Source organism: Apus apus, chromosome 6, assembly GCF_020740795.1.
Source record: "Apus apus isolate bApuApu2 chromosome 6, bApuApu2.pri.cur, whole genome shotgun sequence".
Taxonomy (NCBI): domain Eukaryota; kingdom Metazoa; phylum Chordata; class Aves; order Apodiformes; family Apodidae; genus Apus; species Apus apus.
The window spans coordinates 34,570,652-34,585,698 of NC_067287.1; the positions used below are offsets into that span (position 1 = coordinate 34,570,652).

Consider the following 15,047-nt stretch of genomic DNA (forward strand, 5'->3'; position numbering starts at 1 on the left):
TAAAAACACCTGGCTATGCACAAAGTAATACCTGTCATGCTTTAAGTAAAACAGCCTTCAGGTGGATGTTGGGTTGTTGCTCTGTTTATCCACTTCTTATGAAGTTGTCACACTTATCAAAATCAGCACAGTTGGTATTGTAGCTTTGTGTCTTTTTTTAAAAAAAGCAACTTCAGGTTGTCTCTAGGATTTGTTTTCTGATGCTGCTAAGGATAAGCAGAACAAAATGTGGATCCATATGCGTATGACCACATAGTTGGAGACAAAATATAAAGCAATAAAAGGTTCATCTCTTTGGCTGAGATGCAGTTGGCTTAGCAAGAGAGCCTTGAGCAACATCTGTGTTTGGGGGAAGGAAGCAACAAGAGGATAGAATGGGGAATTTGTTAAGAGTAGGGTTCAACATGTTGGCTTTGCTTCCTGCAGTGGGACCAGGTGTTGGTTTTATATCTGAAGTTTAAGACTGGGGTGAGGAGGGGAAGTTTGCCTCATTTAAGTAACGATTTGAACTGTATTCCAGCCTGTCCTTTTTAAATCTTAAACTAATATGCTGGTTATTTTCTGTGAAGCTGAAAGCTTGACTCAGTAACAGTGTGCGTGGGCTGTTGCCTTCAATCTTGTGTTCTGCAGAGCTTTGAGGGATTGAAATGACTGTGTCACACATCTGCCAAGTTTTGGTACATCAGTTGGTTTAAAATTACCCATCTCTACTTCAATGCAAACCCGTTTTGCTTTGCCTTCTAGCATAGAGGTACATCTTGTGTGTCTGTGTGCGTGCACACGTTCTTGCAATTTCCTACATCTTACGTAGCTTATTTCTTTCCTTACTTCTCTCTAAATATAAGAAAAATTAAGTGGGAAGACTGATTGGACTCTGGACTTGAGCTCATGGAAGCAGCATGACCATGACACAATGTAATTGATGCTGAGAGTTCTCAGCTTTTGGGCAGATGTGCTTTGCAGAGGGTTCTTGATTAGGTGGGAGTAAACACAGACCCCCATTTATTTATTAGCAGCGTTATAGTTTAAGGGGTGTTGGTTTTCTCCTCCTCTGTCATTTGATTTCCCTCCTTGCCAGTTGCTTTGTTTTGCCCTGTTTTCAGTGTGGGTTGAAGCTAATTAAAATGAAACTCTTAAATCAGAACTATCAAAGGTCAAATGTTCTTGGATCCTTCTGCAGTAGATTCCTGCAGGTATATCTTCTTAGATTTCCTATGATCTCTCTTAAATCACATTCCAGGCTTACAGTGGCCTGGGTGCTTGATGAATAGTAGTTTTTTACCTCCTCCCTCCTCATTACTCCTGTTGTTCTTGCTGCTTGGTGATTGATGGGTTGGTATGCATCCACTTTTGAAAATTAAAACTATTAATAATCACTTTGGAAGACCACCCCCAATGCAGAATATCTTGTTTACTTCCTCCATCTTTCAGTTCTTTGCTATCTTGATCCTGTGTGTTACACAGAACACTAAATTACGTTGTTTTTAAAATAAAGAAATCTATTTCTTCCTTTCAGGTTCCAAAACACAAGATACCTACACTTCTTTGCTGTTGGTTGTCCTCTAACTAAAAAGAGAGAGTCTTATTCTCCATTTCTGAAATAGGGTACTTTGAATTCAAATGGGGAAAAAAAAACCCAACACAAGTACCTATTTCTTGCTTGAAGAGAGTTTAAAAATACTACTTGGCACTACATAAGTTCTTTAGCAAGAAACCCTTTTTGGATCTGACATTTTATAAATGTGATTATGCAATCTCTGTAATTCACATTTAAATCTGATACATATTTGGAGAATAATTTCAGGAAAGTTCTGACATTTATCCCAGTGGTACAAGTTGTTATTATAAATTAGGAACAGGCACACATTTTCTTTTGGTCAGACTGACATGAAAAATACTGCACTTGAGTGTAACTGTTCCAGGCTGAGGTTTTGGGACTTGAAGGAATGTCTTTATGTTTGTTTTACATTATAGTAAAAGAAAATTTCAGGTAAAGTTCACCAAGATTTAACAATCTGCCTCTTAATACTCTTCAATTTTTCAATTTTACCAGAAAGAAGCATGCCAGAAGAATGGCTTACATTGTGAATCTGCATTTTTATTGATGTTGATAGACTTTTTCTTATAAAAAGCTGAAAAGCATGAGGAGCTATTGTCTGGTTTTACAGAGTTTCATTTCCTTGTTTTAACAAGTTGTGCACATGGCTGAACCATGTTCCATGGGGGATCCAGGCCTCTGCTTTTTGATTCAGAGCTTGCTTTTGTGTAGACTAGTGCCTGATGGTGATAATTATATTGCAGTGCTATTAAGAACACAGTGGGTACATCTGTGTTTCATGAGTTTAGTTAACCTCTCTGCCAAACAGAAATACTCTGAACCATGCTTTTATCCTTTTAACGTACTGAAATCAGTAGCTGACCTGAATCCTTGCTTCTTTTTAGAAACTTGTAGTGGAGAACGTTGAAGTTCTAACACAAATGAGGACCAGCTTTGACAAGCCAGACCAGATGGCAGCACTCTTTAAAAGATTATCATGTAAGTAACGAGCAAGGTCCTATTGAAGATGTAGAATTGTTTTTTTTCCTTAGTGAAGAAGAAGAGAAGGATTCATTTCTCTGTTTTAAGTATCCAGAAGCAGCATGTACATACGTGACATTCCAGTGTTCATTAGTGCATGGGCACTGTAGCAGTGTTGAGCCTTGAGCATCTCGTCAGGGCTGGCAGCTTGTGGCTCTCAGGGCAGAAATCCACACACCAGGTGTAGCTGGAGAGTACAAACCACAGGCACTTTCAACACACCTTTCTGATTTGATTCCATCACAGTGCAAATTATTGCATGACTTGGGAGGGCTTTTACGTGTAACTAACATAATTATTTTGAACAAGAATAGTTATTATAAGGAGACATTCTTGGCCTCCAGTAAACACAGACCTGGTATTAACATCCAGTGTTGTTAGGTGTATGTGCAGGGGTCATTCCATGAAGTGTTTAACAGGAAAGTCTTCTACTGAAAATCCTCTTGTCAACTCCGCTACAAAAACCTGCTTGAGCGCTGCTTATTCTGGCTCTTTTGAGGAATGCCTTAGTTTCAGTACCCCATGTTTTTTCAGTATACTAAATGTTTTTCTTGCTCTTTTTTAGAAGAATTGAGCTTGTAAACCTCAATGTGTTCTTGTTCACTGTTGTGCTGGTTTCTTTTCAGCTGTTGACAGTGTTTTGAAGAGAATGACCATTATTGGTGTTATCTTGTCCTTTCGGTCGTTGGCACAGGAAGCACTTAGAGATGTAAGAAAATAACTGAATATGTTCCAAATAATTTTCTTTGTAATAAATTTAATGGAATTATGGGGTGTTGGAAGCTTCAGTATTTCGGAATGCTACCTTTTAAAAGGCTGGCATGTGGGGGAAATGGCAGTATTCAGTCATAACTCAACTTAGAATTGCAGGTTGGGGGTAAGGGAAAGAACTTCTTGAGCACTGTGCAGGAAAATATGTTAAATTATACAGGCTTTAGTTTTAGCTCACCTCTCAGTGTTCTATGTGTTGAGGATGTTTTAAAAGGTTTTACTTTGCAAACAGCTTGATCTTTGCATTTATTAGGTTTTAATGTCTTAAATCTACAAATTCATAGGCATAAAATAAAGCCTCCAAAAAATTAGATCAGTAAAAAAATGGTAGTGTCTAATTGATCATTAACGTGGGGAGTATTTTTTCTCATTTTAAATGTGTTTCTGTCTCTTAGGTATTATCCTACCACATTCCTTTCCTTGTAAGTTCCATCGAGGACTTCAAAGATCACATTCCAAGAGAGACTGACATGAAGGTAATGTTTGGCCCAAAGGGTACTAGAGTCACTTTAGGAGCTTACTGAAAATATGTAAGGTGCAAGACTTGAATGCTTAGTGTGTAAAATCCAGAAAAAAAAAACACTTTTCCAAAGAGCGAAGCAATTGTGCATCTGCATCCTCTTAATGTTTTTGGGGAAAAAAAAAATAAAAAAAATTGAGGTAAACACAAGTTTACATCTGCCTTTAATCACCTTTGAGAACTTTCATGGAAAGAATGAAGAACAAGTTCTATCAAATGTTAAAACCTGACTAAGTGATACTGAGCAGCTTCAGAGTGTGAGCAATATAACTGGTAAAACTAAATGTTTAGTAGACTGTTTATATGGTTGAAGCTGTGTGTGTGTAATAGCTGCCATTCTGATTTTGGCCTGAAATTGACAATTCTTGTGAACCCACTGTCTGAGAGGCTTGAAAAAAACAGTAGCTTAAATAGGGTGCCTTGCTTCTGAGTGGTAGTGTGTCTGTCCAAAAACCCTTGTCAGGACATCAGGTAGGTGCAGCCAACTGTTTATTCAGTTTGGAGCCTATCAAGGTTTGCAAGCTTCTTAGTGGTGGTGTGGCAACTATAATTGCAGAATATGTGTAGTGGGATAGACCTTGTGCAACTCTTGATTCGCTTTCACAGAAACATCTTTTACCAATCTGCTCTTGAGAAAAGTGTTAAGGGCTGGAACATGTTGTTATTCCTGAACTTGAAGTTTATGCTTTGCTTTTTACTCCTGGGGGAAGAAACTCGAGTTGTGTTGTGTATGAAGATTCACTAAATAAAAAGAAATGATCCTTCTTTTAAATGCATGTTACAAGAACAGTTCAGAGTCCACTGTGGTGAACCTCATGATTTCAGAAGGCACTGTTTAGCCATCTGTCTGCAAATGTCAGGGGTTGCATGAAGAAGAAGTTACTTAAATTTCACACATATGTGGTTTCACTCCAAAATATAATCACTTGTTCTTTCAAACTTGCGGTTCTAATAAACCAATCATGAATGTTTCATGTCCCAGAAAACACTGAATTTCTTGCCACAATAGATGAATTCTGGGGAAAAGCTATGGAAAATTAGCTTCAAGGATACTGGCTCTTGATAGTAACCACATCAAAATAATGCAAGTTCCCTTTGCACTTCTCAAGAAAAACCTTTCTAAAATTCTGCCCTATAGTTATAGAGAAAATAATTCCTCACCAAAGCATCATGTTGTATTGTGAACCTGAGGTATCAGCATGCAGAAGAGATGAGAAGGGAAGTTTGCTGCTTCCTTTTCTTGATCTTTTCAGAAAGCATCTTAAACCCTATGGTATCAAAGGGGTGCTGAAAAACAGCGTGGGATAAAGGCTGCAACAGAAATAAGTGAAGACAGGTTTTTTTTGTTGATACTTTTAACCTGATGATAATGGATGATTCTAAACATCTCAGTGGATCTCTAGACATGAGTGAATTCACGTGTGTCAGTGGATAGGAGAAAGCATAGTGCTTGATGGTTGTTGTGTAGAAGTCACTGGAATAACTTGTGGTCACTGGAATAACTGGATGGCAAAAAAGCACTATTCACTGCTAGATAAAGTCGTGCTGAGGGCCGTTCTCTGGCTCCTGGCACATAGCACCAGCCAGCTGCCTCTGCTTCATGTCATACTTGGCCTTCTCTGGGTCTGCTGTAGTTGCGCTGTGATTCTTAAATATACCTCTTTGTGCGTGTCTTTTTTTGGGTTCAAAGTGTCTGGAAGAAGTTTGAAGTCCACCCTGCTGGTGTTCACACGACAGCAAAACTGTGGTGTTCCTGTCTTTTGGTGTGGCATGATGCCACAGCAGCTTGTTTGAGTACAGAGCTTGCCTGGATAACATTCAGAGAACTGTGCATGGGGAAGGAAGGAGCCAGACCTGGGCAGTCTGGCCCATAGTGCCTAGTGCTATTACTAGTAACTTTGACATCTGCTACCCCACAGCTCTGCCAGAGCTTTGTCTTCAAAACAGCTTCTTGGAAGGGCCTGAGCTATGCTGTGAGCCTGCTGACAATTAGGCCCATGGACAATCAGCAGCTCATTGTTTGAGCTTTCTCTTGGCCTTGCCACATCCAGCAGTGCAATTGTAGGCAACAGAGGCTGCTTTTGGGACAGTAAGGCAGACTTCTTTTTCTGAAATGAAGACGTGTCAACAAACAGATCTTTACAAGGCTTTGTACAATGGATTGGGACAGTTGCCCAACTGGGTGTATTTTAGGACATACCAACATAGTAACTTCCTATACACTGAATTTACCAAGCGAAGCATAAATATTTTTCAAGCTTTTGTTGAAATAAATGCTTGTGATGGAATGTTACTTTTATTTTTCTATCCTTGAAACTTATGATTTGAGGTGACAGGCCAAGTGGGGATCTGTTCTCCTTTTATTTGGTTATTTCTCATATTAAATTGTTGGGCTGTCTATAGAGGCTTTTAAAAACAGGCTTGCATTTGTTCCACTGTTGCTCCTTAGCTAGTTTGTTGTGAACCAGCTCCTGTCCTGATGCTCTGTACTCAAGCCAGTTCCATACAATCCTTCTGACAGCCCAGCACTGCCCAAACTACATTGTGTGCTTTTCCTAGCAGAGCTTGCCCTCGGGTAGCCAGGCGAGAGCAGAGGAGTAAGGAGAGTCTGCACAGTATTCTCTGTGTGCAGCTGACCAAGGCTATGTGAGAATTCATGGGCAAACAGTAAAACTTCTCAAACATGAATGGCAGTAAAACCCATGGGTAGTGTTTTCCATAGCCATGTATACCAAATACAAATGTGCTATTGCAGCCATTTGTCTGAGCTGCAGCTACAGATACTTTGTCCAGAGTGTAAGCTGGGGGAAGAGGGAATAACTGTGTTGAATGTTTGTTAATGGCAACAAAAGATACAAGCTGGAAAATGGAATGTTTCAAGATGCTTTTCATTCCTCCGAGTGTTATGGCCACGTGGAGTCTGATTCTTGGCGCTTGGAATCACTGGACACTGAATCTGTATCAAATTTGGATGTAGGAAGATTTCTGCCTTACTCTAATACTTCCCTGGGTTGTGACTTTTGGCTGTTGTCTAAAACTGCAGTATGTGCAGATGTTAGCTGATACTTCAGATTGGGTAGAGGAAATGTGTTAGTTTCTTTTGCACAGTCAAGAAGAATGTAGAAACAGCTAATTGGAAGTGAGGATGTTTGCTTTGGAGGTCATCTGGAGAAGTATACAAGCTTTGTTTGGCTTGACAAAAAGAAATTATCTAGCACACAAAGTACTTATCCAGCTGTTCAGTATAAGTTAGAAACAAACTAAAGTCTAGTGTTTCTTTAACTTGTTCTAGCCAAGTCTCTGGAATGCCTTAGTGCCCTTAACTCTCATATGAACATCTTAAGCATGAAAGCAAAACTGCTTCATCATGTTTACACACAAAGCATTTAGTGGTGTCTTTTCTCTATCTTTCTTCTGGTCCTCAGGTGGCAATGAATGTATATGAACTGTCATCAGCTGCTGGACTGCCTTGTGAGATTGATCCTGCTTTGGTTGTAGCACTGTCTTCCCAAAAATCAGGTAAAAACTGCAAGTTAAAAAATGTGTGGAAAAAAAATATAGGGAGAGCAAAAAAAAAAAAAGAATGCAAATGTTTCAAGTCCTGAGAGAAGGCTTTTATAACTTGGATTGTTTGTATTCCTTCCATGAACCCCATAAATGGCATAAGAAGATGAATTATTTGTGCCTACTGATGTGTTAGCTTGAGAATCTTTTCAACCACAAATTAATTAACTTGACCTAGAAAAGAAAAACAGCTGGACGTTGAAGGAGTTTAATAGCTCATGGTGAAAATTCCTAGAATATAAGGACCCTGCAGACATGATCAGTTGTGTTGGACAAAGCTATGTCCCATAAGTAGGCATTAGAAGCTGAAATGACAGGTTGAATGCACTCCATGAATTCCACAACAATGTGTTACTGGTGTGTTATGCAGGTGTTAACGTGGTAAAATACACATGTTAATGTTCTAACATGTTCAGTGCTTCCACTTACTTGCTTTAAGGCACCACTGTCCAAGCTTTTCAGTTTTGTGTGCTGTGGCAGATTCAAAGCTTTTTGACAGTGTTCAGCTTCTCTACCTCCCTTCTTGACTGAGCACTTGATTGCTTTTTTCCCTTGTGTAATGAATAGTCAAGCTTACAATCAGAAGTGGGTATTTTAAGTGCAAACCAGGTTTTCTCTTGCTTTATTAGTAATTATTTTGGGAGGGGAAAATACAGCCAATTCCAGGGGGACATTTTAATATTCAGACAAGTGTCAAGCACAATGTCTTTGTGAAGCTTAAAAAAAAAGTATTTGTTTTATATGTAGGGATTTATCTGGGACATAGCTAGTGTTGATACAGCATTTTAAATAGATTCTTTTAATTTGGTGCATCTGTGAAATATTTAAACTGGATGAACAAGACGGGGAATTTTTGTTTTCCTGATGGGTTGGGATCTTCTGTTTTGTTTCTTGCCTTTGCAGTGTGTTTTGCTTTTAGCAATTCAGTTTGTACACATGCAAGCACCAACTGTTGGCTTTTTAAAGAAGCCAACATGCTTGTGTGTGGTGATGCTGCTGTTTTTGAAAACACGGGTTTAGAGTGAATGGAGGTGAGTGCACATCACCTTCTGCCCGTTTACCAAACGGACAGTGCAGGAGAAGATCTCCTAACTTCAGAGCAGTAACAGGCTTTACACCATCATGCAAAAAACCTGTTCTGTTCAGCACAATGAATACTGATAAACTAAGTGGTTAGGGTGGCAGCAGCTTGCCTTCACTCTGGTAGATAACCAACTGAACCTTTTGAAGCTTCACACTGTCCTTTGGCAGGACTGCCATCATCTTCCTCTTTTCACAATACAGCAACTGAGTTTGTTGTTGATGGGTTTAAATAACAGTTTGTTCAGGTGCTTTGTGTTCTAAACTGCTGTTGAAAGGAAATACTTGAAGATCGCTTCTTGAATGAAAGAATTTTGCTTTTGTTTGCAGAAAACATTAGTCCAGAAGAAGAATATAAAATTGCTTGCCTTCTCATGGTCTTCGTGGCAGTCTCCTTGCCGACTTTGGCCAGTAATGTGATGTCTCAGTACAGCCCTGCCATTGAAGGTAATGAAGAGTCAGCTAAATGTATATTCTGGGAATGCTTTCTTTACAGTAGTCCTGGTAGCTTTTTGTTACTTTAAATATTTACTTAATTTTTGTAGTGAGCAAAAGTTGAAAATCAGCCCTAATCCAGGAAAGTTTTTCTGAGTTACTTAAAAAAGAACTTACCTAATTAACTCTTGACTTAATTGACTTAATTAACTCCTGTTTGAGATGTCTTTCTATGAAAAATGAGTCTGAGATTTTTAAGAACAGTTCAGGTACTGCAGGGGGCAGTCTCGTGCTAGTATGTGATGTTGCTAGGGCCTTCCTTCTACATTAATCACTGCGGGCCTTACTGTAGCATAGTATACAGTGGTTTAGGAATCTTTACATCTGGTTTAGGCCACTTGCACAAGGTGTCTTTTCTATATTTCATGTGCTGTTCATATTAGTAAGCATAAAATTTTGAAAGCAAGGTCTGAAAGGTGTAAACTGTGAATAGAATCATATCCTAGGCAGCAGTTGAACTTATTTAAAAAGCCAACATTGCCTCGAGGAGGTTCTTCCCATGTAATCCACAAAAAAAGTTATTCTTCAGGCAAAATGAAGTTGAAAAAGTAAAAAAAGGCTTAACAGAACTGTTCCAACACACCCAAAAGTTAGCTTTCAGCTGTTCAAGATATTTCCTCTCCAATGCAAAGCATGACTCACATAAAACACAGTGTTTATTCTGCATCCATTTCCTGGGTATACTAGTAGTTTTACAGTATTTTATTTTCCAAGTTGCATTACTTCCAATCTGGTCAAAATTTAATTTGCAAAGAATGTGTAAATTGACTTCTGAAAATGTAAAGTACTAGGAAAAGACAAAAAACTCTGACAGCCTTCTGTGTCACTGGGCATAGTATGCAAACCACTGTTTTTGAGAGACCTGAGAGTGTTGTTCTAAATTGGATTAATGAAAAATTTCAGTTTGGAGAGGCTAAGGATTTGTTAACTCATTAACGTGTTAAACAGGTAGTGTAGCCTTTTGACAGTTGTGAAAAAGTTGGATAAATCTCTGTTGCCATGAGTAGAACTTGAACACTGATATGTCAAGTTAGAAATATTCAACATTCTACAGCTTCTTCTGATGAATATGGAGAAAAATCTGGAACATGCAGAGTTGCTTCATTTTATCTTCACTCCCTGGCATTGCTGCAGCTTTTTGTGAGCCTCAGAGTCACGATGGCTGAATGAACATCTCAGAATACAGCCAAGATCAGGATGCATGTAATGTCTGAGGGGTGTGGGTAGGAACGTGCTTGTTCAAGGATAGTCAGGTTGCTTCTCCTAACTCTGCTCAAACCAACTTGCTTATGCGTGTTTGAGACCACATCTCTTAAACGTGATTGGTTCATAGTTTTGTAAAAGAAACCCTCTGGAAGCACTTCCAGCTACCTGTTTGTCTTTCAAAAGCATCTTATGTGCCATGGAGTCTCAAAACTTAGACTAGTCACCAGGAGGACAGTACTAAAAGTTTTTAATGGTGGAGGTATTTTCACATTCACCCTTCTGCAAATGAATTTCTAAGTGTGTGAGTCCCATTAGCTAGAGATTCTCCAGCAGGTTAGAGCTTATGCAGGTTTGCCTTCCTCAAGCTCTCCTCTCTTCCAAGGACCCTCTTTGTCCTCACGGTCTCAGCAGGCTGCAGCAACAGCTAGTGATACCTTCTGCCTATTTTAGATCATGTAGCTCAAATATTCCAGTTTCTGTGATTACATTCAATAACTTTTATCAAGAAGTCAAACAATGCCTGTTTCAATGTGGCTTCTCCAAGTGAGTACAGTAGTAAGATCTCATAAAATTGTGACTGGAGAGAAGTTAAATCTAGAACTCAAATAAGCCTGTATTAGGAGTTGCTACTGTTTTGGGGTTTTTTTATGAGGTGTGGCCTCTGTATTATGTAATTCTTGACTGAGTGGGCTGTTTTTTTGAGAGGAAGAGAGTCTGGCAAAAGGAGTACATAAAATATGTTCGCTCTACAGAAATAACTGAACAAACAGTTCAGTCAAAAGTTGTCAGTCCTGCCTTCATTGCATAATACTACTTTTTGCTGTGTTCTGCCCTTATTGTAGAACATCTGGCTTTAGAAACATAATAGACATGTTGTTGCCAGAATGACAACTTAATAAATGCTGCTTTTTTACAGAGTAAGTTTCCTGAATAAACTCTGTATTTATCCATTAACAAGTCACAGACTTGAAGGAGTTTCATTTTTCCAATCTAGCAAGACATGCCTCCCAGATACAGACAGCTCTTGGAGAGCTTTAGCAATGTCTGTGTTCTCTCTGCCTACTTTAAGATCAAGCCTGTTTCTTCCACTAGCCCCAGATAAAGGCTCAGGCTCTTAAGACTTTGGTCCCAATAAGAAATCTTAACTGCTTGCTAATCAAATATCAGGCTAGAGGTTTGTTGTCTAGAGGCCAGAATAAAGCACCAGTCTGCAAGAGACACAGCCTGTTCTGAGCAAGTTGGAAAACAGTAATTTGTTAGCTCATTCCCTGGCTGATGCTTTTCCTGCAATCTTTTGGGACATAAAAATGAAAGCACTTAAATAAAATCAAGCCCTGTCAAAATGAAATATAAACTTAAATCAGCAGAATTAAGCAGATACTCTTGGCTGATATCCAAGGCAAGTGATGATGTGGTTTTTGGACTAGCATCTTCATGCAGCAATATTTAAGAAATAGGAGACACGGTAAGAGTATCAGTTCTGGCAGGCTTGCTGGTGGAGGTCCACAGGGATCTGTACTGGGACCTACTAGTCAGTGTATTTACAGACCACCCAGAAGGAGGGTGAAGGCTGAGGAGAGAAAACGTTCCTGCCATGTGACGATAATAGAAGAGTAAAGAGCTGCAGATAGATTTTAATGACACTGATTCAATTGTGCAATAAAATGACATAAATTGCAGTTTAAGTCAGAACAGTGAATATGCATGGGGAAGAAATTGAGTTTTTCTCATGTGAGTGATGGGGTCTGGTTGACCTCACTCTTCACACGTGGTCTGGAGCTGTGATAAATGACTGAAAAAACTGAGCTCAGCGCTCAGCAACAGTCAAAAGGAATTTGTAAGAATCAGCGGTGTTTGTGTGCTTGTATGCTTCTTAACTTCTGCAAAGACCCCCTGCTTGTTATGTGCCAGCACTCTGCCAAGGTACTTGCCCAGGTGTCTTACTGGTTTAGTTAAAAAATTGTAAATTTTACTTAATCTGTCTAGAAGAATTATCAGGCTTACTGAGGACCTGTTCTTCTGCTCTCTTTGAAAACTAGTATCATTTAACTGCCTTTCAGGCCTCTGAAGCCTGGGTGACTTTTAGGCAAGATAGGTACAGCAATTAGCAATGTGAGGTTTTGTTCTTGAGTTCCTGTAGATCTCTGGGGTGAATGCTGTCTGGCCATGATGATTTGCTCATATACACAGAGAGGAACAGCCAATTCGCTTGGAAAAAAAACTGCTTCCAAGTGTCTTTTTAGCCTGGTCAGGTGGCAATAGTCTAAAATTTTGTAGAAGCCAAATAAACTTCTAATGTGTTATGTTTCCTTATTTGTAAAAGCCACAGGGATGTTGGTCAGGTTGTGGTGACCGTTGCAGCATCCAGAAGGGAGATCTGTACTTCTGGTCCCTTTCCTGATGCCACTTCCTAAGAACCTGTGCTTGGGTCCTGTTGTCTAAGATGCTACAAGTTGACCTTCTATTGTGACGAGTCTGTTTACTCTTGAGTGATGTTTTCCAAAGAGTACTGTCCTTTCTAACATGATGCTGAGGTCATTTGTATGTTTTTGTTCAGGGCACTGCAACAACATCCATTGCTTGGCAAAAGCCATCAACCAAATCGCTGCAGCTTTGTTCACCATCCACAAGGGAAGCATCGAAGACCGTCTTAAGGAATTTCTGGCTGTATGTATAGCTACATTTCTAGAGCTAGCTCCTCTAAAGAGAGGGGAACTCACTCCCCCCTGATGCCCCTCAATTGCTTTATATACAGGGTCTATCTTGTGCAGGGCTGTCGTGCAGTTATGAATGTTTTTCTCACTGCAGGAGTTGAGCAACATTCAGCCATGAGCAATCTCAATCACAAGGGTGTACTGTAAAGATTTAGATTAGTATGGGTGACCATTGATTAACCACCCTTCATGCCAATAGTCATACTGCTTCATAATGTGTCATATTACTTATTTTCCTGCAGTTAAAAGACTGCAGAGAAACTGAAGTTATGGTATAATACAGTGCTGGTTTTTCTTAGAAGAAAATCAGGTGTGGCGAAATTACTTTTTGAAGACCAACCGTACAGTTCATATCTTGACAAGAAAAATATTTATTGACTTGAAGTAGTATTTTCAAATTCAGGTGAAAAATGTAATATTATTTTGGGGTGCAATGCAGTTGATTCCATGGAAATCTGATTTGGGTGCACAAGAGAGAAAAGCATGTTGTTAATACAAGTCTGTATGTAGGTTAAATTTACGAGTAGTCCTTTAGCAAGAGTTGTGTGTCATGTTGCAAAGTAACAGTAGCAAATGAATACAAGTGTCATAATTTTTTCTTGAATCTTCAGTTTTTTAGATCATACCATATGATGGTATGTGCAGCCCATGACTGGAAAAAGAAACATGCAATGCATATAAAAATCAAGGTTCTATCTAGCAGGCTTTATTCCCATGATGTGTTTGACTTAGGTTTATTTGACTTTCTCAAAGAAGGTCATTCCAGAGAGGCTTCTGAGGTGTACCTTTTGACACGTCTGCCCTTCTTAAACAGTGACTGACAGCAGTATTTTACAGGGATATTTGGGGAGAGGAATTTTTATTTTTCAGAGTAGGTTGAAAATCAGAGCTTCTGAGATGTTTAGTGATGCTTAGAAAAAAATGGAAAGCCCTTAGGTGGTGGTGATGCATTTTAAATACATTTTGGTGTGCTGCTCAAGTAGAAATGGTTTTTTTCAAGTGGTTCCTAGGTAGCTGAGAATTGAAGAGAAACTAGAGGCTAAAATGGCAACTATGCTTTAATTTTTAAGAACTACTACTGATTTTGAGTGGTGGTTGATTTTTTTGCTGTTTGGCCTTGAAATAGGAAAACCATCTTTTTCCCCATTCAGTGCCTTGCACTCTCATGGGTCTGAGATAATGGTGACTTTCTGCAGCTAGAAGTCTAGAGAAACAATTTTTTTTTCTTCTTAAAAGGATCTTTAATTTCTGGAAGCTCCTGGCATTTTGTGTAACAGGAAAAAAAAAACTTGGGCCATGGGCCTTCTCTAATGCAACTGCTGGCTGTAAAAGATGAAAGAGAAATGGTTGTGTCAGGTTGCAGACATTTGACAAGTGAAGGAAACCAGTAGAGTTTCATGTGATAAAAACACTTTTGGTATGAGGTTTGAATTTTTCAGTGGTTACAAACTGGTTTCACACCACTGCTTTTACTGACCATGACTTGATGGTTCAGATATTTTGATAATCGTTCTTTTATAACACCTTTTACACATCACTGTGAGCCTGAAAGAAAAACATTGCTCTTAAGAAGAAAATGTGCTGCTGGGAATTATCTACTTTCCTGTCAAAGTTAATTACTTATGGAAAAAAAATAACAGGTTATTTAATACTGATGAGCATGTACTGAGATTATTTTGAAGTATGCACCTTCACTTTATATTACAAATTGATTAATGACAGAATTTGTTCAAGAGGAATCTTGATTTACATATTAAAGGTAACATTTCAAGGTAAAATCCATTTCTGGTAAATATATGGTTAGGCACATTGCCATTGCTTGGTGTGAGGGCATAAATGATGATTGTACATCTGAAAGTTGAAAAGAGTTGCTTTTTCAAATTTCTTGAAGGCATGTAAGTGTGAGTTATCAGTGCGTCTGCAATTTGTGTTACTGTTTTCTGTCATCCTGAGTTTGTAAATAGCTAAGGATGAGTTACAAGTTTCTAGGATCTTATGGTTCTCATGGTCTGATAAAATACTAAGTTGCAACAAGGATGACATATCTTCACTTAAAAATAGTGTAGGAAATAAAACTCATTTTGTCTTGCTGTTGCTAAATGTTATAACTTCAAACATT

The 15,047-nt window shown here is 38.8% G+C and overlaps 1 protein-coding gene across 4 annotated transcripts in view; it reads left to right on the top strand.

The window, feature by feature from the left end:
• Positions 1-15,047, top strand: part of NCKAP1 (NCK associated protein 1) — a 58,162-nt gene that overhangs the window by 41,105 nt on the left and 2,010 nt on the right. For all 4 annotated transcript variants that reach the window (XM_051624206.1, XM_051624207.1, XM_051624208.1 and 1 more), the window contains 6 exons: positions 2,443-2,536; positions 3,205-3,287; positions 3,745-3,825; positions 7,295-7,388; positions 8,844-8,960; positions 12,772-12,881. In XM_051624206.1, coding sequence (XP_051480166.1) covers positions 2,443-2,536; positions 3,205-3,287; positions 3,745-3,825; positions 7,295-7,388; positions 8,844-8,960; positions 12,772-12,881 — 579 coding nt within the window. The remainder of the gene's footprint in view (positions 1-2,442; positions 2,537-3,204; positions 3,288-3,744; positions 3,826-7,294; positions 7,389-8,843; positions 8,961-12,771; positions 12,882-15,047) is intronic.